Raw genomic sequence first — 26,026 nt, 5'->3', positions numbered from 1 at the left:
TTGTTAGAATAATGAATATCAATAAGACACGCATAGGCAGTTAAAAAAAACCTATCAGTAACATATTCCAATGCTTTTGCTCACATGAAAAGTGGCTGGGATCAAACAAAAGGAGCTAAATAAATGCTGAGATGTTGATCTCTTTTTTCATATTTGTGTTTTGCTCTCAAGCTCAAATGTTAGTGTAGCGCAAAATTAAAGGAAAAATCCTCATTCTTCCAATACCTTTGGTGCACTTTGTATATATGGTAGATCTGAGTCACTTAACGGGTTTTGTTCCAAAATGTTTGCTTCGATGACAGTCCATAAAAAAAAATGATATCATTATGTTAAAGTGTTTTCCTCAGCAAGTAGCAAAAAAAAAAAAACGTGCCTAATTCCGTAATACAATCCAATGCTTTTTGGCGGATTCAAATAAGGCTCAAATTAGTGGTGTCCTTTTGAGGAAAATAATACACATTTGCCTATTCATGTGGACACGTTCTGTTTTTGCATTTAATCTTACTTGTTGTCTTGCCCCTGATTTCCACTGTTCTGTTCACTGTACAGAAACATATTCCACACAATTATTCGTTGTTTCTCTCTTACAAATCAATCCCCTTTTTTATTTTGAAATTCTATTGCATTCTGAAGTCATTACGTTCCGATTATTCATTTCATTTGCCTTGATGGACTGCTGATCACAGTGAAGTCCGGGCTTTTGCAACAAAGAGACTTCTCACACTGTAATTACAAGAATGAGGGACATTTCATTTTGATTAGCAAAAAAGCTTTTATTCTCAAACTCACATCCATAATTAATCATTAAATCATAGGAGAGTGAGTGAGACGGATAGATAGGGAGGCCAAGTGAAAGGAAGATGGGGGATAGATGGCGGGGGGGGGGGTGAATGCAATAGCAATAGACAGAAAAGGAAAAGACACATAATTATCTGCACAAGTTCAACATCCCTAGTAAATCCACTGAGCCGTCTGACATGGCTAATTAAAGGAGCAATCAAAGGTCCACCTCTCGAGATTTTGAAAGGGAAAAAATAAAGAGAGGATACGTGCCGAAGAAATAGAAAGAATGCTTATTAGGGAGAAGCGAGAAAGTGATCGTTGTTATCATTTCTTATGTCAAATGTCATATTCTTTTCGAGATGAGGTTTTTATATTCAATCTGTTTTGGGGTGTTTTTCAATGCTTGTATCTGGCCCTATCACACTGATCGTTTCTGACCTTCATCTGTAAAGAGCGAATCGCAAAGATTTACAGCATCAAGGAAATAACCAGCATGTCAACCAATGGTATTACATTACTCGTATCTGATTGGCTGAAAAGATGGCTTGCCTGATGGGTTTCAAGGCCAATATCAATGGCCAATATCAGCTGATATAACCAGCAGTCAGCAGTTGTCCTCTCACTGAATTATATTTGAGGTTTCTCTTCATCAAGTGCCAAAGAAATCAAACACATTTTTATCCCGCCACTCTGAGACAAAGTTTGCCTTTCATCATCATATTTTGGGTGTCATATATTACATTTTACCGGGCCTCTCCAGCACGCCCACAACCCTCATGACAATAAGCATTTCGGAGAATGAATGAATATAATATTTTTTAAATGATGTGCTCTTCTGAAAGTCAACATACGTTATGGTGTTGTTACATTATTTCATGTTGAATGCGAGAACATGTCTTCCTCCGTACCATCTACCCTAATTCAAGGTGTATCTTCATTTACCTTACCAAGCTCTCTTGCTGTTCTATGTTACATTCACATTTGACGCACTCAAAATTACCTGGACCAGAAAGATTGAAAGATTTAGAACATTTCGTGCTCATATAGGTTGTCCAGGTAACTTGCCAGATACAGTATACAGGAAAGACTTTGTAGGGTGGTTATGTACTACTCTGCCAATCTACTGTATACCACATTACACACCTCCTAAGTTGTTGTATTTATTTGTAGTTTCCTTTCTTCTAGACCGCTGACTTGACCCCGAGGGGGATAGAGTTCGGGTTATTGTGGACTAGATTATACTGGGTCATCCACTGTCAGCAGAAAAAGAGCTGAGAGCAGGACACTGACCCCCCGGCCCACGCTTACTCCATGTTTGTGTTTTTCCAACCCCCTCTGAGTTCTGTGCACCTCAATCGGCAAACTGCAAGATTGACTTATGACCTTTTTTTTTTTTTAAACTTTCATGGTTTAGAGTAAACTTGAAATACCAGTAACGTGGATTTCCATCACCAGTTAATGTGATGTCACCTTAGCTATGTACTGTAAACTTTACTTGGTTGTTTGTTTTTTTGTGCCCCGTGATTGACTGGCAATAGGTTCAGGGTGAACCCCACTTTTTACCCAAAGTTAGCTGAGAACTCACCCGTGACCCTGAGCAATATAATTAGTAGGAAATGCAGCATAAAAGAACGGACTGTTAAACGTATACCATTTTCTCGGCATTAGCTTTTGATTGCTTAGATGAATGAGTGAGAAGCTGACAAAACGTCATCCCATGTCTTTCAATTCACCATTTGAGCAAATACCTGAATGTATATACATACATTTGAATAATACAACATCAGTAACAATCAAATCAATAGTAGAAGATTGAAGCCATAAGGGACTTTTAAACACACTCGTGTCATTGAATCGAATTGAAGGTAGAAGGCCCTCTTGTCAGCCTGTGCCCTCCTCGTCTTCTGTTTGTTCGTCCTTTGGGGTTGAGTGAGTCGCCATCTCGCTGCCCTGTCCACTTGGTGTCAATCTGGCTGCTGTATAATTGGTTGTTTTTTGGTCGACCGGACTGTCCTCAGTGGTGTTGATTCATGGCGTTTGTAAAGGGGACAGTAGCGGTTATCCCTACCAGACAAAGTACAGCCATCACTAGCTGGACCTCAGCTGACCCTCTACATTTTACACCGCCCCACACACACACACACCAATACATAAAAAAAAAGAAAACGCATGCAGTTCTTGTCGGTGTGGAGAGGTATGTCTGTTAAGGTCACCAAATACACTGCTTGACCAAAGAACCATAATAAAGACATGCGTGACTGAGGAGTTGTTCTGTTCATGCAGTCAGCACATGCAAAAATTGTATACATTAATAAGAGCTCTATCAAATATACTTCCTTTACAAAATATAATGCAGAATTTTCCATTTTAAACGGGTATAGATAGATAGGTGGAGAGTAGATGGATAGCTGTCACAATACTATTGTTCTTCGGTGACCTAGATACACCAACAACTGACAGTTAATCAGCTTAACAGTTTCACCTTCAAAATAACCTGCACCAGTGACACGCATTTACACCCCTACTCTCTAACCCTCCCACCTATCCACCCAAATAACAGCCATATGTGTGTAAGGTTCAAAGGTCTCCATCTTGCTCTTTTTAACCACGCTGCCTTTATATCTATAATTGAAGGTAATTGCTTGATAAACTGATTGAGCAAGAGTTCTGTGTCACTCCACTCTGGCCTTTCAAGATGCTGCTGCCATTGACCTTGTAACAGATTTTGATCATGTTTTGTTGTCCTCTCGTATGTTATGGTTTGATACAGTATACTTGTGTTTATTACTATAATTGACAATTTTGCTTTATTTATTTATTTTTCTGTGTGCTTTGAGTTTGGATGTGCTCAATCAAGACCAGGGTGGATTAACCTCAACTTTGCTCTAAGTGTGTGTGTGTGTGTGTGTGTGTGTGTGTGTGTGTGTGTGTGTGTGTGTGTGTCACAGCAAGTGTAATTGGTTGTGTTTGCATGCACTGGTGTCTTAGTGTTAAGGTTAATTTCTGTAACTGCTGGTAAGTGCTGTCTGACCACTCCCTTGGTAGCCTCTCTGAGCTTAAGTAATGCCACTTAGAGGTCTCGGGCCCTCGCTTCTGGCCAGCCCATTGATCCAGTGATCAATAGTTGCATCTGGAGCTTACGCCGAACAAGGATGCTAAGACACCAACTGCTGTTAGACTCGGCACCCCGCGTAACCCACGCATGGGAAAAAACAACAACATACATTACTACTTGAAGGGTACCAGTAGCATCATCTACCAAAACAGCAATAATTTCGCAAGCAATTAATGTTCTCCGTAGGAACCGTGTTTTCGTCAACAATGACGATGACAAAATGATTTTGTTGACGCCCGTTTTTCTCGATGACAACTAAACAGTAACAGACCAAATATGGCTCATTGACAACAAAATTATGATGAGTTTTTAACCTGGATTTAAAAGTATTTATTTGGTATTATTATGTTTTGAATCTAATCAAAACATTATTTTATGTGGCAAGAGAATTTTTACAGTTTTTGCTTAAAAAATGGCTAAAATACGCATATTTCGACATTTGTTTTCCCTTTAATCCACAACTTTGAAGCTGTATCTGTCTTTTCACGTAATACAGTACTCTTTCAGTTTTTTATCCAATATCATGAAAGACAGCAAGCTTTATCACATAGAGCCTTTTCATGCAAATTGTTTTTTTTGGGGGGAAAATCATGTATAAATTCTGAAAATCTGTCAAAAGAAGCAGTAAACAACAAAGTTGTTTCACTTTTATTAGAGAATAAACAAGAAGCATTTCTGATGTACCCAAATGAATTATAAATCAATTAGTTGACAAATATCAAAATTATAAAAAAAAACAAATAGAGCACATTCAAATAAATGGATGCTATTTCTAGACTCAGCAGCCCAGAATTTCTTAAAATCCATTAAAGTATATCTCTGCCACTCGAAAAAAAAGATTGACCAGTACAACCAAGGATGCCAACAAATCAGAGAACTGTGTTGTACACAAGTACAGAAGAAGGGAAAACAACTTTTTAAGGGTGATTTTGGAAGTGGGGCAGACTGAGCAGAAATAAATTGGCTCCCAAAAACAACACTGCACATCGGTAGTAAAAAAAAAAAAAATTATCGCAATTGAGCCAAAAGTCTGAACAATGTCATAACGATTCTAATTATTGATCCCAGTGCCCCGGTAACAATTACCCTAGACATTTTTGTTATCAAACCTTTAAATTACATCACAATCTCATCTTCTGCTTTTCTTCTTGTTTATTTCGCTCCTCTCAGCAATCCTTTCACATCTCAGTAAATGAAGCAGCCTTCTTTACTTTCTCTCTCATCTCTTCTAGCATTTCCTTTTAAAGAAATGAGTCACGAAGAACACTCAGAATACATATTAAACAGGCATCAAGCTCTCGCCAGGGCCAAATCACGCTGCTCAAATGTTGTTCTTCCACCGGGAGTGCAGGACAGCACAAGAGATGGAATGTGCAACATTAACTTGATTCACGGCTGCGACGACTGAGTGACACTCCATAAACCTCAGCAGGCCGCCACTGGGACCTGCCAACAGCACCCCATGGCTAATGTGACACACACTAGCAACGCATAGCCTCACCACCCCCATGGCACAACATAAGTACGCCCACAACCACATACAGGGACATCTTGTACTAATAGAAACGGGAACGGACTAATATCCATCTGTCTCAACATTTTACAGACATGTAGTTTGTGGACAGTAATGTGAGATTGATAGTCATAAACAAATGAATTACTGGAGAGGAAAAAAAATATTGAGATGGCTAGATATATATTGAAAGGTCTCTGTTGGGTATGGCGATCGTACAGTTTCTGGGGTATCCTCATCAAACAATCTATTTGCACATAGTCGGACTCTTACATGGCATTCTGTACAGTCCATGAAAGTATATAGGTACAGATGCCGAAAATGCAAAAATAAATAAAAGAGCATGTAACATAAAAAATTAATTTAAATATATTTCTGTGTTCAAGCTCACCTAAAATAAAACCCTTCAATTACGTTGACGGGAGCAGTCGTGCTGGAAAAGAGAAAAGCATAGAGTTCAAAATGCCTTCAATTCAGATGAAGAATTAAAGAGTCACACGAACGTTTGACTTTGAAACTTTGTTTTTCTGTTTAGAATCCTACACTTATTACTGCCAAACAGCTGCTTAGGCTCTTTCTGGTATTGGTAACCTCCATCAGATACATACCACCGTCTATAATCTGAGACAGAGTTATATGTAAAAGGGCAAACAAATCATTGAAAATGTCAACTAAATCGTCCACTCTTCAGCATGTAAGTAGGTCTCTTGATCAGATGAATAAATAGTATGACACGGGATATAACGCTCTCCAGACATTCGCCAATAGTCTTCATGTTTTTTTTCTTGTCACAAGGAACATATTCAAAATTCCCTTGCCAGAAGCAAAGTTCTGGCAACCGTTTGGAGACCTTGGACAAAACGTGACAAAAACGCAACATTTACGAGCTTTGCAATGGTCGCCTCACTGGGGATACAAGCTATCCAACTGAAACGCTCAACAGACTACTTTTCTTGTTGTTCAAAATGTCTTTACAACAAGAACGAACCACTGCTAACCTCTTTGCCAACACACATAAACGTTCACCCTTCAGTGAGATGTGGGCGTTTTCATTAGTCAATAGATTTGATGTTGCTGAATTCTGTCATTAAGGTGTCTCTATTATTCATAGAGGAAAAAAAATGCTTCAAACAATGCAACGTAACAAAAATTTAGATAGAAAACATGAAATTAAATTACCAACTGCTAATCGATTTCACTCAGTTACATAGTCAGTATTGTGTCTTCATTGAACAAACAAACATGCGAAACATGCAAATGTGTTCATTGAAGTCCGATTATCTTTCCGTTATAAAAGATTATTCCAATTAGTTGTTGTTTGGTCATAATACAGCATTTTAGTCATTGCATTCCAAAACAAAGGCACATTTGCAAAAACCAATCTGACTTTGTGATCACATTGTCACCTTTGGTGCTGGACATGAAATGTCTGGGAGAGATAAGTTATATCAGTGATGGATGATTTTTCCCTCCATACACTCTGAGATCTTTGTGATGTCATCTGAGCATTAAATCCTGGACCTCTAAAATGTCAACGTCACCTAAGCCATACATGAAAACTATATATTTTTCCTTTAAAAAAAAAAAAAAGTCAAACCTTCCGAGCTTTTTTTCTTTCATTCTCCCCCAGAGTCTGTAATAAAAACAGGTAAAATGTGTTTTTCAAATAAGTAAATCCATTCTCAAAAGTTTTACCACCATCCACACTTCAGTACTATTAGTCCTACTATTTACGTTTTTTTTTCATGGAAAAGATTAGTCTTTGTGTCATAGCCAGACCTTGCTCATTGTTCAAACGATGGCATTTTAGCACTATTCCTATCACCTTGGTAACACCATGGCAACCTGTGGTCTATGAGGGCACCACGTGGCTCAATTAGTACCAGATGTCTCTTTCTACATTTTTCTGGCAGCCTTCTATCTCTCTATTCTGTGTCATATCAAGCAAAAAGTCACATAAATATGAAAAGTGACATGTCACTATTTGAAACACAACTGCCCTTCCCGTCTGGACTGTATGCTGATCATTCGTTCCTACTTGCTGCCTTTGTTTTTCTTGTTTTGTTTTAGACATGCAATGGAGTTTGCCACGCTAATATCCCCTTCTACTATCGATTGAAATTGAGGTCAAACTGCCTTTAGGCTCGCATTGTGGCCATCACTGTTAAACAGTTTATTAGTTTGATATGGTTATGTGACATATGCAATGAGAGCCGTAAGGCAGTTTGATGTCAATTTCAGGTCGCCTCAGATGGGCAGCCCCCCTACATGGATGGAATCATCTGCTTAATTCCTTTTCCACAAACACATCTAGAGTAGCGGGAGAACGTGCAACATATACTTGCTTGTTTGAATTATTTTGGTATGAAGTAAATGTCACTAGGCAATGCGGTGCTAATCTGTGCCTCCCTTTTTGTCCTCAGGTATCGTGTCCAAAGCTTTTGAGTGCCGTCTTAAAGGCCAGGGAGCATCTTTTGTGGAGACAGAGATTTTGGAGTCCTCTGTAGAGAGGAAGCTCGGTGATGAAGGAGCTGTCCAGCAGGTCATCATCATCCAAGGCTACGGCGATGGAGAGGTGACCGTCGACCAAACCCTGGAGGAGTCTGCTGCCGCCACCCTGCAGACTCTGGCCATGGCAGGCCAGGTAACAGAGGTGCTCCACATCACAGAAGATGGAGAAGTGATCGCTTCAGGCAGTGAGGTGACGTCCTCAGGGGCCCAGCTTGCCAGAAGGAGCGCCCAATATGTGGTGCTGTCAGCAGGGGAGGCTGCGAATGAGCTGCAGGACGCAGCTCAAAAAGCAGACGAAGCCTGCGCAGCTGCAGGAAAAGGTCACGTCCTGTCCGAGTCGTCCACTGCTCTGGATGCCCTGCTCAGCGTTGTGAGCGAGATGGGCCAACAGGAAAAAATGCAGGAAGAGGCGTCAGCCGTCCACGAGGCCGCGTCGTCGCAGACGGCCGAGCCAGCGCGAGATGAAGCGCAGATCAAGCAGGAGGAGGAGGTGCACGTCATTAACCAGACAGGCCAGGAAGAGATGCAGAATCTCCTGCAGCTAGCAGCCTCGAGGATGATAAAAGAAGGTCTCACCCAGGTCATTGTCAACGATGAGGGCACCCACTACATCGTTACGGAGCTGGACAACTGCACCCTGCAGGTGGAGGGAGCTGTGTATGAAGAGGCTGCAGCAGGAGAAACCGGAGAGCAGGAGGCCGAGGGCCGTCACGATGACGCCCCGTAATTGGAGAAGCACCATTTTGTCTTGGCCAGCAATTGAAATTGAGTTTTTCATCACCACCCCTCAACCTATCATCGAGTATACAACAAAGGAAAGAGGATTTTTCTGTATAATTGGGCGAATTTAAATGTTTTGCCCCCACCCATACAAAGCTTAATGTCATGCCACATTTCTGAAAATTGCTTTTGCCTTTTTCATATCACATTGTATTTGGTCATCAGTGGGGTGTCCATATATAATCTGCTTGTTAGGGTTGCAGTGTATTGTTGTTTTCCCTCCTTTTTGTATCACATAACTTCAAGCCTTTGTGATTTTTTTTTTCTTCTCCTTTATAGTTATTAGCATACAATTAGTGACGAACCACTGTTTTGCATAGTTGAAACCTTATCGTTGGTTTATGCATTGCTGAAGCTACATTATGTAGATGGTTGGAAGGCCGCTGCTTATTTGTAAGCTCTCTGTGTTCTAAATTCATTTTAATATCGAACAATAAACATTCGAGCCACTTTGAACAAGTGCATCCATAGGTTTTCATTGTTGCCCTGACACTTTATTGTAACGTGCGCCGCGATTGTCATGTCATTTCAGCATCAATACGGCAATTACGTTCACAGCACTGCGCCGTCCAGTGAGAAACCTCCATGCACATACATGCATTTACTGATAGCTCCCATCATGCTTTGTGATCACTAACACAGTCATTATCATCACCATTATCATTATCACCACAATGATCACCCTAATCGCCATCCTCTCTTCCTTTCCCCCCATCAGGCCTATTCCCTTCATTGCGTGTAATACACTCATCGTTTCCCCCCTCGATGCAGTATTTGGCACTGGAGGGAGAATCAATATTCATTTAGGCCGCTACACAGGCCTGTAGTTTCTGATGGAGTGAGTGGGAGAGCAGTATGACGGCTGTGAGCACAATGGCTAACCGCTAAAAGTAGAGGGAGAAAGCACTCAAACACTACGAGGGCATCAAAAGATCATCCCTTTAACACCAACACACACAAACAGTGAGCGAGTGAGGAGGTGGGCTGAGAGAGAAAGTGGTGGACGAGTGGGCAGGAGAAAAATGAGAGGATTTCAGATGGATGTTGAGAGAGGTGAAGCCACAGAGAAGTGGAAGAGCAGTAAAGCCCACAAACACACACGGAGCCTGCAATTTCACAAAACACCTGTCTGCTTTTTCGACCTGTCTTCTGTCCTCACGCTCATACAGCATTTGATAAAGTCACACTTTATATTCTTTTTTTTTCCCCCCCTCACCCTCCTCTTTCAACAAAGGCCCTGCGCATTTAACAGAGGTCATGCACATCTCTTAGCTGGAACCAATGTTTTAACAGCCACTGAGTGGAGGAATCACATTTGAATGCTCAACATTTACACAATATAGGATTGGTATAAAGCACTCAAGTTTGTGACTTTTAGTCCGCAAAGGTTGACCATATACATAAGATCTGAATTGAAAAGGATTGCAAGTTCAAAACAGGCAAGTCAGTTCAAAAACAAGTTTTATTGGTCTGTTTTCAACAATTTTATTTTTAAAGTATTTTAGCAACTCGCTGAGGTTCAGATGACAAAATAAAATCAGTAGAGAAATATCATTATTGATAATATTCCTGAGAAAGTGTACGAGCATTATTATTATGTAAAAGGGGATATTATCAGTACATACCATACTTTACGGACTACTTTTTCCCCATGTTTAGAGTTTGAACCCTGCAGCCTTTAATGCGAAACGGTTAATGTTTGAATTTTTATTGACAAGCTTCTCATCTTGCCAGTAAATTTAGCATTTGTGTGTTTCAATCAAAGCGGAACTTAGTGAAACAAGTTTTGTGCCCTCCGCTGCAAACTTTGCTGATGATCTTGCTCTAAATATGGACGCCTGTCTGTTTATCTGCTCAGTTATTATTCTCCACGTCTGACTGAGTGATTGTGTGCTGTATTGTATGCATATCCACCTTCTCTCCCTGTCTATATCTCCCTAATCAGTGCAGGATGTCTCGTTATTAACTGCAGCAGACCACTTGTGTGACATGGAGGAGGGAGAAATTAGCAGCTGTCACCCAGTGATGAGTTAATTTCCTGACAGGCTTTCGGCTGCAAATGACCAGACGGCTGATGGAAACCTGCCGCTGAAGTTTAATTGGAGAGCAGGAAAGGGCAGCGGGGGACAAGGGGGGTCGGGGAATGAGAGACGAGCGTGACAAAGTACAGACGAGGCTGCAAATGATGCACGGTAAAAGTATTTTTATTCAAGGATGGCTAATCAGGAAGCGACTCTTTTGTTGGAACGGACTTTGCTGTGCTCTGCGAATGCAAGCCGCAAAAACACACTGTTGTGAGAGATGTTGAAGTGTAAAAGCTTTTTTTTTCCATTGAGTTCCACATCCAGAAGATCCAGTCACGCAATTACCACAATGCCAGAGGAAATTTACGTTTCCTTACCCTGCATCTGTACGATGGGCATTACCACCAATTGTTTGATCTACCTGGTCTCATCCATAATCTTATCTTTAATACTCTTATTTTTAAAACCTTGAGTTGAGAATAGCAGTTGTACTATGGTAATTATGGAGTATTTTCTCTCAACTTTTTTTGGTAAAGTTTTTTCAGCTTATCTTGAGCAAGATACAATAACTTTGCTGTTTCTGTATTCACACATCCTCAGTTTGAGAAGTTGACCTTTTCTGTTTTTATTTTTTTTGCATCAGATAAAAAATACAGCTTTCCCTCGTTTATTGCAGGAGGTGCGGTCGAGATCTAACCTTAATAAACAAACACTCGCGAAATCGAAAAGGTATATGTATTTCTATTTATACACCATTGTCATGCAACTTCCAACACAGTGTTTCTTGTTGGCCGTTAGGGGACATGGGTGTATTGCAAGTCAATTGGGGAGTGGTTTTATTGCCTAGCTGTGCAAAGTGTGCACCTTCAGAATTACCACGCTACACTAACCCAGGGGACATCATGCACAGCCAAACCAAAATGACTCATGCATGAATCTCTTGTTGCCTTGTGGTCCAGTACACAATATTAAAGCCTTTTAAATCCTCCTCAATACTTTTACGCCGCATAAACCTTTCTCATTCCCTTAATTACCATTCCCACACTGTATTGTACCTTTACAGTAAATAAAAGAAAAAAAACACGTGATATGGTTACGTGTACCGACTCCTTCTGCACCAGTTGCCGTATCCTGCACTTGAACTCAGTTACGTCCACAGTGACGCACATCAGGGCTCATTGCCACTGTCCCAACTGTTTTAAAAAAAATAAATAGAACTTTTATCTTGAGGAATAATACTTTTTTGGAGACTTGTTTGTATTTATTACTTACAGACACAAAAACAGTAATCATACCAAAATAAATTACAGAAAAAAAACAATACCCACAGTATAAAGTTTCAATTTCAAACAAATATGTAATTTGAAGAAAGGAAAGGTATGAATAATGAAAACATGATTTGGGTTTGAGGCCAATGTCCCTCTCATATTTAAATTGAGAGGGTAAGCCTCACCTGGCACTGGTCCAAAAACCCCTCCCAACTCCCTTGGATTTACCTGCCTCTCCTCATCACCGCAGGTTCCGTGTCACATACCTCACCTGCTCAATTGAAGCATTTTGGAGAAGGGCAAATGAAAACACCTAAAAACTAACAAACCCACTCTAAAAACGAATCAAAAGAAACTCAAAATGAAATTAAAATAACAACTACAATGAATTATCGAAAATAATAATGACCCACCAGCAACCCTCATGAAGATAGACTATGAATGAAGATAGGTATGACTGAATAATAATGAGCCGGACCGAAGCCTGACGTGTTATTTTTGACTGATTGAACATGAGCACAACAGCTTTCTCATTTTTTGCCAAATTACATTATTGAACTAAAGAAACTGTATGATGTACATGGCAGCCCCAAAAAAAAAAAAACAGGCCCAGTGCACAATTTGGGTGAAATTTCCTGAAGGAAAGGTGATGTCAAAGACAAATGTCATCTGGGAAACCTGCAGGCCCAACAAAGTAGCCACCAAACCTCAAGACTATCTTAAGTGCACAGCGTAGGCTGCAATCTCGGCCAGAGGCGTCATCGCATCAATGTTCTTTGAAGAATTGAGAGCAATAGCGACAGTCACCAAAGAAAGATACACTGCCGCGCCTCAAGAAATTCTCAATGGTGGTCATCTCAAGCACATGCTTTAAAATGAAGAAGGAAAAGCCAATGACTATTTTTTTTCTCGATAAGATGTTCTCAGCCCAAAGTATTTATAACTGCAGTCTCTACCAATTCAAATAAAAAACCAATAAATAACCCCTATCAAAAGTTGGGCCCCTTTTTTTTTTTTGTGGAGGGGAGGGGGTTAATTACGAGTTTATGAGGAGATTAAAGTGAGCTAATAGAATATATAAACTGTAATGAAAAGACAACAGTGTTTCAGAACTTTCCATCAGATGATCCACAAACATATCCACCTTGTCTGTCACCTTTCTCCTTTCTGAGCTTCTGGTCTTTTTTTAGGCATCCTGCTGTTTCAGCTTCCGTTCCTTGTCGGTGCAAAGTTAGAACTCTGCAGGTAGGAGCAGGTAGCCTGAAGCATTTTACAGGAATCAATGTTGAAAAATCTTATGCAAAGCAAATGCACTTGGTATTACCTACCACTGGTGTATTGAATATATAAATTCGTTTATTACTGACTGTCATGTTGTGCGAGTATTTTAATCCCTGTCAATTAAGAATGATCCTTTTCATTCTCCCATTTTCACTGCCACTGGGTGGAATACTATCAATCCCATCTGGCCATTGTGGAAATGTTCCATGTCATGACAACGAGGCGCTCTAAAGTGGCCATGCCTGTGAACTATCTTCTGTTTTCTTAAAGAATGTCCTTTTCATAGCTTGGTACTAGGAATATGCATATTCCCAGTCAAACACGTGCAGTGAGAACATATGTATAGCCCGTAATTTATATCTGTTTCAATAGTGCAGTACAATGATGGGTCACACACACACTCACACACACACTCACACACTCACACACATACACACGAAACACTAAGTTGCTCTCCCTCCTGCAGGCAACTCTCATCACTCTCCCGGGGACAAGTGAGAGGGACGGCAGTGAGAATGGTGTGGTGGTGTGGGGTTCTCTTTCGCTCTGTTTCTCGGAGTATGATAAATATAGCAATTGTGTTTAGTCGCCATCAATAGAAAACACATCAGCCTGGGGATCATTTCCTTAATGTCTCCGCTATTAGTTTTTGGCTTCCCTTTGGCAGTATTAGCATGCCAGCTATGATATGCTCTACTTGCGTGCGTGCATGCATGTGTGTGTGTTTGCGTGCATGAGTGTGTGTGTCCAAGTGTGCATGTGTGCATGTCCTGGAGGCTTCAGGTACTACCCTATTAAACTCCATTTGCTTGTTTATTTGCTGTCCGATACTGCACATGCCAGCACATGATTTCAAAATGATGTGTACAAACTAATGCCAGATACAGGAAAAATGATTTCTTTTGTATTTGTTTGAGGGGCTGAGAACAGTTGAAGCCATGGTTCAGTTCTAGTACTTTGCCTCCCTGGGAGTTATTATGGGAAAGGACTAAGAGGGGGTGCATGGCTCTTCTGGCTCTCTTATTTTTCTATGTGGTTCTGCATTTGTTTCTTTGATCATGTTAATCCCTGTCTAGAGCCCCCCTCCCCCATCGTTGGTCTGCATCGCATATACACAAATTGACAGCCCACTCTACCAACCGCCACTACCCACCACCTTCTAAACTGGCAAACGTCCTCTGCTCCTTCATAGGGAAGCTTTCTTTTACACCCCAAAAAGAATTCCAAGCCACAGAGGAAGTAACTTGTGTCCCATTCAAAGTCGGCAGTGTTATATTAAATACAAAGTCTGATTGGAAATGGACTTGATTAGCTCACCATTCGTTAAACAATGATGTAAGTTTCAGTTAAAGCACTGTGAAAAGAGAAGATGGTTTGCCAAATTCACAAATACACTAAACGAGAGGTGAAAATGAAAATGCACGCATTTTTACTCCAAACGCTGTCCATGTTCTGTCACCAAATTGCCAGGTTCGCCGTGGGCAGCAGCTCTGTCCACCGGAACACCCAGCGAGGCACAACACGGTCCCAAACATGGTAAACTCGACTTATTCCTGCACAAAAATGAAGCTGCGCCAAGGGCACCTGTCTATGAAAATAGGGGCCCTGAGTGTTGAATGAAGGGAATGTAAATGATAAAAAAAAAGAATGAATAATTCATCTCTTGCTAATGACTCCTCTTCGTTGTCAAACGCAGGCACAATGACACCTCAGCCCACAAACTTTAATTCTTTCTGAGACTGTTTGCAAATCGAAATGTTCACAAACCAAAACAATTGTTCCCATTAATTATCTGCAACTGCAAGCTAAAACCCCAACACTGAAACATTAAAAAAAATGTTGTGTTTTGGCATAACAAATTCTGCTTTGGTTCTTGACCCTAAGTTTGGAAAAGACTACTTGAAACTAATTTGAAACAGACTACTCTGAAAGCAATCAAACCGTACTTCTAAATCGAAATAGTCATTGTTTGGTATTCTCAAGATGTCAGTTAACGTCATGTCCTAGTTGACTTGCCTGAGTTTCACGCAGCCAGGACCCACTCGGAGAAAGTATACATCTTGTGATTTAGTAGTAACTAACTTTCCCCCAAAGTTAGCTGAGATAGGCTCAAGCTCCCTGAACAGGATAAACAACAGAGCAAATAGATTGATGGAATTCCAAGTTTAAATCTAACTCCTGCCATTAGAGAAGCTCATGTTTTATCACACAGTGGCAATACTGCATATAGACTGAGAGAAGGTGGCACTTTACCTTATGCCAACACTCCGCCCCTCTTGTTTCAATAGCAGATCTTCACTGTCAGCCTGCGATAACACCTTCTACACGGCTGCTGCAGCCATCTGCTTTATGTCAGCACTGCCGCAGAGGGCTTGATTCTGTTGCTGTTTTCATCTTGGAAAAATAAACAGTGTGACGGATGAAGTCAAATAAAACCTTTTAATTTGGGTTGTTGATTTTTGTTTTTTTAATTCACACCTTGGAATAATGTTTCATGACACGGATAGTTTACATGGCAAAAATGGGTCATGCAGTGCAGTCATCCAGTGCAAAGTTGTAAATGCAGTTCATAGTTTAGTGTGTGAATTTTAGTTACGTACACTCATCAGTCAGTCACATCAAAAAAAGATATTATCATTATAATAATGATAATAATCATTGCCGTTATTATTATTATTATTATTATTATTATTATTATTATTGCTGTTGTTAAAAATGTAGGGTGTTTTGGATTTGTAGTTTGCAATGCAAGTGGTCCTCTGACCCTTAGTGGAGTTTGCATGTTCTCCCCGTGCCTCCATGGGTTTTCTCTAGGCACGCCGGTTTCCTCCCACATCCCAAAAACTTTTTTTTTTTTTAATCGCTGGATCCTTTCCTTTCTGTCCCTCCTTATCCTACACTCTCCGTTTCCACCTCACCATTCCGAATGAGCAGCCAGTGGCTGAGTAGTTACGGAAGACCTTTGAGACTTGGTCACCTTTCTTCGAAGTGAATGTATTTTGTACACATATGTTTTCTCCTGCTACCGCCCACATTCCAAAATGTGGGAGGTAGCAGGAGAAAACATATTTAGGTTAACTGAAGTCAGTTGTCCATTGGTGTGGATGTGAATATAATGTTTCTTTGTCTATATGTGCCTGCAATTCCCTGGTGACCAATCCAAGTTGAACTACTCCTCTCTCCCAAAAAGTCAGCTCCACCTCAGCTGTGACCCTAATAAGGGCAAGTGGTATAGATGGATTGATTCAAACCCTAGTTAAAATCTGGGGTTTGATATTAGTTTTTTGTCTACCTTTTATTGACCACTTTGGCTATTTCAGGGTCATGGCTGAGGGGAAGATACCTTGACTTTGTACAATATGCAATGGTTGCCTGTCAATCTCATGGCATGTTAGACATGCATAATGAATAGTTTTGACATCAATAATCCAAATATCAAAAGCCCAAGAATTTTTTTTGTTAAATAAATGAATCATTTTAATAATCAAAAGAACATTAAATCCTAAAACAGTTCCTGGTACCTAATTATATTGGATATGATAACATAGTCTGTAGATTATATTTTACTGTTGGATTCCAGTGGTTGTCACAAGATTGATGTCATCAATTTTATATTCATGTATGTTGTGCAAACTTGACCGAGTGGCAAGAATGGATTACATTACAAATACCCTTAGTGAAGATGAATAAACATCTCTTGGTTTTCATTCATACCACTTCAATGCAATTGTCCGCCCTCATCACAGTGTCAAATGTGTATAAATGAGTACAAACAGAAAATGTGACTTTTCTCCTTTTCTGTTACACTCCCTTCTAATTTAAAGTGAGGAAGTGACACCACCACTCTCTGCATGATCTCATTTGCTGTATTGAGTTTTTTTTCCCTCTTCACTGCTATTGAATGTGATGCTACGCCTGTCCTTTGGAAAAGTGCAGTCCCAAATTTATGGTGCTGCCAATGGAAGGTGTCAGTGTCATTGAGCTGGACGCATATTATTGGCCAATTTTCTCATCCCTAGTGATCTGCTTGACATTTCAGTCCCCTAAAATTCCCTACATGGGACTCACTCGGCCTATTGAGTGTAATGTTCTCAGCGTATAAGACGACGTCATTGTGAGGATTTATTCCCAAATTGATTTTAAACGTATCTGAGTTTATGATAATTTCCCAGCTTCTGTCCTAATAGAATGCTTTAAAGCAGGCCATACTTGAGGTGAGCTTCCTTCCCATCCAAGCTGACTTTTAACCAGCTTGCTCGGTGAACTTAAGTTGAGCCTCACATTTGTGAAGTGTAGCCCAAGGAGTCCCCTAGTGGCCCCCGCCTTGCGTAACAAGCAATGGGCGGGGAGCCCTGTGGCAAGTTCTCTCCAGGGACTGTGGCTGTGATCTGACCATCCCTGGGGTCCTGTTAATTTCTTCCCCTCTCACAAAGCCGCAGCGCTCCACCTCTGTTCACTTCCTAATTTTCCCCACACTGCTCTCATCCACTACTTCATCCAACCTCGGTTCCCCTCTCCTCCTGCTCTTTATGTAAGGTATGCTGTCGACAAGGACCTCAGCAGTCTCATTATAAGCTGGTAGAGGGTGTGAGGATTTGACGGTGACATACAGTAGATGTGCAGATCAGTGTCATGGTTGGCGAAACAGTCCATTAACCAAACTAGGCTCTATTCCACCCCCAGTTCTTCCAACCACTCTACACAAAAATATTCTTTATGATCCCATAAGCACCCACTTGTACATTCAACACCAAAATAGTAGGTAATGTGTCTATAAATAGCAAAGTGGAAGGTGAATTGGACATTCGCGCAGGAGTTCACCATCCATCACAGAGCCGCAACTTACATTTACATTTTTATTTTGCATAACCAATCAAATCAAACAGATGTGTTGCTATAGATGAAAATGTTCGTGTATGTCATCCCTAGGTCAAATGAAAGTTGAGTTGATGTTCTAACGATGCTCAAAAGTTGCACAGTTTCTGACCTCTTAAAGATCTATCCAAAGGACTTTGCTCTCAACTGATAGTTTTCAGTGACAAGCAGTTGAGGACAAAGACAGTAATGACGACGAGACAAAAGGGCTTGAGTGGGAATCAACCCGATGGCCGCGCAATTACAGGAACATCCAGCCACTGAACCATCAAGATGGACACGTGGGGCAAAACGGGGCTAAACACGACTGCCCCCAAGTGCCTTCAACAAAACATTGAGGCGCCTTCAAGATAAGATCATCTTCCACTGAGTAGCTCCTCCATGCCCTTTGCCACATTGCTTTACACACTTGCCCTGTGGTTGATCTCACAAGGGACTGAAACATCAAGAGGGGTGGGGTGGGGTGGGGGGGGCTGCTTTTAGGGGATCTTAGTTGGTTAAATTGGGGAATCCAAAAAATGGAAGCGAATTGGCCAGATCAAGTGAGACGACTACGCCGAAACGATAAGCGTAAATGTGCTGTTAGTGTGGCTCGGATGAGCCTTATTGTTCATATTTAGATGGAGCAGCAATGGTGAGGTGTCAAGTAACTGAAGTTCATAATGTGCTGATGCTGACCACATGTCAGTGTGATCCATGAGTGCTGGGCCTCCTGCATTCTTAAGCATTCTCTTGCAGGAATGTCATGAGGGACAGCATCTGTCGCACTATAGATACACTAGAATAGATATCAGGATGGGAGACTCATTGTAAAAATAGACAAGGTAATGAGAATTAAGATAAGAGACATGTAAAAAGAACAAAATATCCACAAAAGGTACCGTGTAGAACAAAACAAAGTTGATACTGAAAATGATGTTGATGTTGACATGCATTTGTTAAGAAATGTCAAGATTAAGTGTGCCAGAACCATTGGAAGATCTACATTCTTTTTAACTTTTGAAATTTGATGGCAGGCTGCAATGTCAACTCTTGTTCACCTACTGAAGGGGTGTGAAACTTATTTTTGTCGCGGGGCGCATCATAGTTATAGTTTGCCTTCAAGGACCATTCAAATTGTCAAACCAAATGAATGTATGAATGTCTCATATTGTATACATCGTATGGGCAACACAACAAACTGATGAATAACCAGAGACTAATAAAAACTGTTCAAATATTTAAAAATGAAATACGTATAATAATTGCAAAAAAAAAAGGTCACTCTTTTGCCCATCACGGTTTATTTTTGGAACGCACCCCCCCGCGAAAAACAAGTGTTCGCTGTATTGAAATCAAATCAAATATTTAAAAATAAAAATGATTAAAAAAAATGAACGGTAATAAAAATTGCTATCAATATCTCTATTTTTTAAAAGTAAAAACAATTTGAAATTTTGGAATTGACATATCAATTTGATGCACAATTTGTCTTCGCGGGCCACCTAAAATGATGTGGCGGGCCGTATCTGGCCCCCGGCCCTTGACTTTGACATTTGTGACCTATTGGAATGGAATAGAAACATGTAAAAGGCACTTTATCTTACACATTATGTATTCTTTTATTAAAGTGAAGTCCTTGTGAGAGCTCCAATTAGATGATGCAGAGAAAAAGATTGTGGTCAGTTGTGAACACCAACAATAGCGGCCTAATTGTGAGATGCCAGGTCTATCTTGCTGCTATCACAAGCCATCCATCCTTTAAAAAAAGAATAATAATAATAATAATATTTTTAAAAAAATGCATCTTGATGGAAATATAACCGCTTCATCCTAGCCTCAACACAGTGGTGACAGATGACAACTAATGGTGGATCTTTGATGGAGAATTTGAACAGATCTTATCAAGCTTTCAGTGTGTGTGTGTTTGTGATTTGTGACAGCACTTTGAAGTGTCGCAAAGAGGCTCACTGGCGTTCACAGATGCACACACGCACATCATGCTTGCTAGCGTTCTCAAACGTGTCACAATGAAAATGCCCCCCCAGGCATTCTTCATTTACTGTCACAGCCATTAGACATGGAAGGGGAGAAAAATAAGAGATTGTATCAGTAACGCATGAGCTCCAGTAATTAGCCTCCTGATGCAAGTATGTGTACATGCAGATGTGTGTATGTGTGTGTGTGTGGGGGGTTGGTATGTTTATACAACAAACACATTCTTGGCTATCCCAATATAGGCATGTGATCTCATCACCTGAGCAGTGTAAAACGGAATCATAATTTCCTGGGAAGAGTAGCAGGTTCTTTAACACACTTTTAATTGTCTTTCTATGATTTGAAACCACAAGATAAAGCTTGCATTGGTTTAAATGAGCCGACATGAGCCGGAATACCTTATTGGAGTCATACCGTGCTGATTCCACTAAAAGCCTCGGATATTCATCCCCCTCTCACCATGGTCCACAAGCCACAGCCTGAGCATCTCAACATATTTTATAGATGTAAAATGTCAAGAAGTGTGTTTAACTTTAATGTCATTTTGGCCGTCGTACTTCACTTTTGTAGTCTTTTATCATGAGAGCGAAGGACAAACTCACATTTAAATAACAACCACGTGCATTTTTTTTTCTTTGTGTTCATTCATGAATTTTAAAAAATCTGATTTGCAACATTCACTGACATCTCAGAATTGCATACACTTACATTAGGTAAGAAGTATCATGACAAATGTACTTTGCAACAAAAAGTAAAAGTATGCTCTTTCAAATGTTTGCTCACTTTTAAATTAAAACATCTCTGAGAGAAGTGAATGGCTTCTTCATCAGTAGCATTGTAGATTGAAAGGCCTGCAGTAAATTAGTGAATGGAGACAGTTTTATATTTGGATTAACAAGAAACATTTTGAGTACCACTGAGGTGTACCATGCAAAATCCAAATTTCTTTTTCAAATTTCTCATCTGTTATATGTCATAGGCTTCTTTCTACTAGAGGATAGAACAAAAACAGCATTACAATTATATACCTATTTAAAAAAAAATAAACAGTCCCTTAACTGAGTCCATAAAGTATGGCAGGTTGCCATGATCTTGCTGGAATTCCCTTACACAAAATACTCATGGTTCCTCTGCATGTTCCTCCTTTGTCTGCGTTGGCCCATGTCTGAGTGCTGCTCAGCATCAAGTGTTGTGAGCTGACGCTAACGCAAACACACTGCGGTCACAATGAACGACAGCAGTGAGACTTTTTGGTCTCTGCTAAATGCTGCTGACATGGCACGGAGCTTAGCCAGTCCTCTACTCTGTTCCCACAGAGGAGAACCACCCTTATGACAGACTGACACACTCAGGAGAGGAATTTCAAGTGAAACTGATTTTGTTTACATTTTAACAAAGAATTTTGAGAATTACCATTTCAATTTAAATAATCAAGGAATCACAAAGACTATTTATTTTAAGGCCCGCTGCGTTTTGGAACCAGCTTGCACCCGCCCATTTTCATACAATGTCACTGTTGCAAAACTCCATCAACAAAGTATACAAATCTGTGAATCCTTGGTTTTGAATTCGTCCATGCTCAATCCACACGCAATCTATGCGCATGGAAGCCAATTGAGTTGCTTCCTAATATGGCAGAGTGAGAATAATTTCCAGGTTGAAGCATCAAGGAGCGAGAAGCTAGAAAGAAATGTTGCAATTAAAAGACACGAGAGCCGCCTCCCAGTTTTCAAAGTGACTCATTAACATCAACGTATAGTCAGAAGAGTCAGAAGACCCCTGGCCCCACACTCAACTTGTGTTACCTTAAATACGACAAAAAAAATCTGCTGTTTTGTCAGCTCTTTCTAGAAAGCCAGTTGATCCTGATTTAAAACTGTTTCTTGTGGCAAAATTTGGTTTCATTTCTTGTTGGTGTAATATTGCTGGATAATTTCTGAGGTTGAAAACTTCTATTTTATATTTCAACTCTGACTATTCCATACTCTGATTTGTGAGAACTGTCTCGTTTTCGCCAATTTTCATGAGGCCATTTTTGTGTGATTATCTCACGCAGGTTTGTTTTGCACTCCTATCCAATAAAATAGCTCTTGCTTGTTAAAAATATGGTACCCTCATGGATTTCATGTGCATTAGATTTTTACTGTCATCTTGTTTTAAACTGGATCATTTCCATGCAGTATTTTGGTAAGCATGGCCGAATAACAGTATCTTTGTTGAAAGCTCGCAGGAACATTTATAATATCAACATAATTTGAGCTTTTGGGGGGCATACAGACAACTTGATTTTTTACATTGTGAATGAAATTTATACACACCAATTTGTGTCGCTGAAACTTGAATGGGGCCCTCCACTGGGATAAGTCAGCCGACCATTGCCAGTGATGGTGTGGGCATCTCTGGTGGTCAATGCCTATGTCAATTTAAAATGCTTCACTTTGCTCTTACTTGTGCCTAAACAGCTGCACAATGCTTCACATTGTACAATGGAAAAAGTTAAACATATTTTTGGCCACTTTTGGATGTCTTTCAAATGGGAGAATATTGCTCAACACTTTGGAAGTGTTGGAACTACTTTTTATTTTTAGTAATAATACTCTTAAGTAAAACATTTGGCTAGACTACCCACTTGTGATGATGTTTAATTTTGAGTGAACGTAAATCCCAGCAGTCTTTGGGCGGTAGGCGGGTTACACTCTCGTGAGCCAACCACAGGGCAATATCACAAATTAAATTATTCTATTAAAATCAAAATCAAATGTCTCTTACTTCCATCTGCAATATGCCCTGATGTAGAATAATGCTACTTTTTTCTCAAATTCAAATGTGGAATTTCAAATGTAATGGTTGCTTTGTAAGTTTGACCAACTGCAGTCAAACGCAACAGAATTTGAGAATATATTCTAAAATAGAAGTTAATAAAAACGTTGTCCAGGGTAATAGATGAGGATTGTGCACTGTTGGATTATGACCAGTGAAAATGACTCTTCCCAGATGATCAGTAGTCATGTAAGACTGTGCTTCTTTATGACACCTGTGCTGACTCCTCTCCAGCGAACTGTGCATGTACATACTTTATCTCTGGCATTTTTAATACTGACATATCTCAGTTTGTAGAGGAGCCTTACCCCTTTTGAGAGGCGTGGTGAGGGCCTCAGGCATCAGTGCATAGACGGGTGAGTGTTGCTGAGAAGGGGGCCCTGGAGAGCACCCAGTGGAAAAGCAGTGAGGCAAGCGGCGACAGCGCAACTTTAGTATGGCGACTTTGCATCCACTGTAGTGTACAAGGCAGTGTGGGACGAGGCTAACTGCCTCAGGTTCCACTTTAGGGCTCTGACTGCAGGCCAACATTTGCATCAGACCACATTTCTTTTCCAGCACTCAGGTCTCCGGTTGCCACCACAACTGGCCTGCATTTGAAGAGCTGGCAATATTTGCTTGAGAGCATAAATCCCACCGTGCTAATATAGCTGTTTTTATACTTCTGTAGTGTAGGGCACAAACAGACGTCGCAGCTTGCTGACACTCCTGAGAAGGAACATTACCGTGACAAGTAGGTGAGCACATAAATACTGGGGGGGACACTTTCATTACTCCCCGTAATGTTGCACAGTTCTCCCTTTTCATGATTTTAAATCCACCATATTTTACAAAGTAAAAAGACAGCTGGAGAAGTTTATGGAAAGTATTCATATTTGTATTTACATTCGAATAAGTACTTTAACGCTTTGTCGTCCATCATTTTTACAGCTATTCTAATCGCTTCATCTATTCCCAGTCGATCCGTTTTCTTTGATTATTATTTTTGTTGTTGAGGAAAACGGCCTCAGGAATTCATTTTTTAAGTGTGATTCTGTATTTCATCAAAAGATTGGTGGTATATTTTTAAGACAGCAAAGCCTATTTCAATGTATTTACATAAAGTGTTGCATATTCACTCGCAGGTGAGTTTTTGCAGAACTATATTGTGATGAAGAAGTTTAAATGAGTTCAAAGTTTCAATGAGAAACTTGGTTTTTTTTTTTCCTTGCATAACTTTCTTAGCAATTTAACAAGAGTCTGGCGGCATCAGTGTGGTAGAGAATACTAGCAAAGAACATGTTTTTTGACTTAATTGAGTAGAGTTCCAGCCGGCCCTGTAAATGAGGAGTGACAGTAGGCGTTATCGCAGTGCAACCTGGCTAATTATGTTTGTGGCTTGGCGTAGGTGACGCTCTAACAACGCTTCTGAACAACAGTTTGGTGCGTTGAAATGGTTTTATTTCAACAGTTTGTGTGCAGTCTTATTTTACTGACTGCTATCAACTTCGACTTCCGTCTCCAAGCTCGCTCCAACGGGTTTTGCGTGGCGCAATTAACGTACGTAATAACAAGGCAATCGAAAACAAAAACAAGCATGTTTGAAGCACTCATCCTGGTGAGAGGTGTAATCATTCTCAAGGCAATTAGAAAGGTTTGTTGTTCTCTACAGCCATGTTAGGTACCTGTGGGATGCTGATTGACTCAACAATCTAATTAGGTTTTGTGATGTCGGCTCCACAACATGTTGCAATTGGCGTCGAGGTGTGCATGGTGCACAGGGCAACAAGGTCACAGTCACGAGTGGCTGCTCTTGACAGTCTCACGTCTTGTTGTTCTTCAGACATCGAATATTCGCCTGGACAAAACAAGAGGTGGTCAACATAGCCTTATGTTTGAAGCTGTCATGGTAATTATCTGGTTGAATTGAACGGAATGGCAGAGCATGTTGCTGGCAGGTTGAATCAGAGATTTATTTTTACATAACATACTTCACTGTTGATATTATAATGGTAAAACTTATTAATGTATATTATTTACGAATACAAAATTCAACAAACACCTGCATTAGTCGCAGCTCTACTTCACACAAGCTGGGACTTTGAAAGCGTGAACATATCATGCTGAGACTCCAAATGTTTCTTCAAATTCATTTTTCTTCCTCGATACAATTTGTCGACAGTGTGGAGTGTTGAAACAACTATCATCAGTTGACACAAAACCAACATAAGAACTGTTTTTCCAGCTTGAAAATGTGAAATTCTCTACTTTCTTCATTGGTATGTACATGTGAGGCGCCAACGTGCTGAAAATGTGACTCGGCGCGTAGATGATCTCATCTCATAATGCTTTACAGTTGAAGATGTAAATTGTTTGCCTTTATTACTTGTATGTTCCACAATATAAAATTGCTGTGCTCGTTGATCAGTAAGAGGGTGTGTTTTACCTCCTTTATTCCTTATTATTTGTTGACTAAATTTTTGCTGAATGTGCAGATCCGTGCATGATTCTGGTCATGGCTGAATTTGTGCTGAATCTCATTCCTTCCTCTTACCCCTAAACCTTTGTCTGTCCTCTTCCCCAAAGTCTTCTTTAAAGATGCAAAGGCAATGGGTTAATGGGACAGACAGACAGACAGACAGACAGACAGACAGACAGTTTTGTAATAAAACTGAGCAAAAGACCCCCACCTCTCTTGCAGTGGCAGTTACTCACTGACGATGATGAAGCAAAGCAATCTTTGCAAGATTATCAACTCAATGATCACTTGAAAATGGGAAAAATCCTCTACAGTGATCTTCCATGCACTCGATGACTAAGAATAAAGAGCTGACCCTGAGCAGTGTATGATGGAGCGTCACAGATGTTTCAGACGATGACTGTGTCACACGTTAACTTTGAAAAAGGGTGAAGAAAGAAGAACAGAGAGGATCAACACAGTCTCCGTAGACTAATTATTCCTGTGACAAAGTGGAAAGTGTGCCACCAGTGTCCCACCCAGTCACACATCTGAGAAAGTCAGCGAAAGCTACATTTTCTTCTGTGTAACTAAGGTGAAAAGAGAGGAGAGGCCTTGATTAAAGTGGTGCACAGTGAGGAG

General features: G+C 40.3%; 1 protein-coding gene across 2 annotated transcripts in view; it reads left to right on the top strand.

Moving 5' to 3' along the window:
- The window catches only part of znf407 (zinc finger protein 407), a 109,074-nt gene extending 99,899 nt beyond the window's left edge, over window positions 1-9,175 (top strand). For both annotated transcript variants that reach the window (XM_085918693.1, XM_085918694.1), the window contains exon 10: window positions 7,835-9,175. In XM_085918693.1, the coding sequence (XP_085774819.1) occupies window positions 7,835-8,649 (815 nt within the window). In that variant the 3' untranslated portion in view covers window positions 8,650-9,175. The remainder of the gene's footprint in view (window positions 1-7,834) is intronic.
- Window positions 9,176-26,026: the final 16,851 nt, after the last annotated feature.

This window comes from Syngnathus leptorhynchus, chromosome 8 (assembly GCF_054491065.1).
Source record: "Syngnathus leptorhynchus isolate UIUO chromosome 8, UIUO_Slep, whole genome shotgun sequence".
Classification (NCBI taxonomy): domain Eukaryota; kingdom Metazoa; phylum Chordata; class Actinopteri; order Syngnathiformes; family Syngnathidae; genus Syngnathus; species Syngnathus leptorhynchus.
This window is presented reverse-complemented; position numbering and strand designations above follow the sequence as displayed.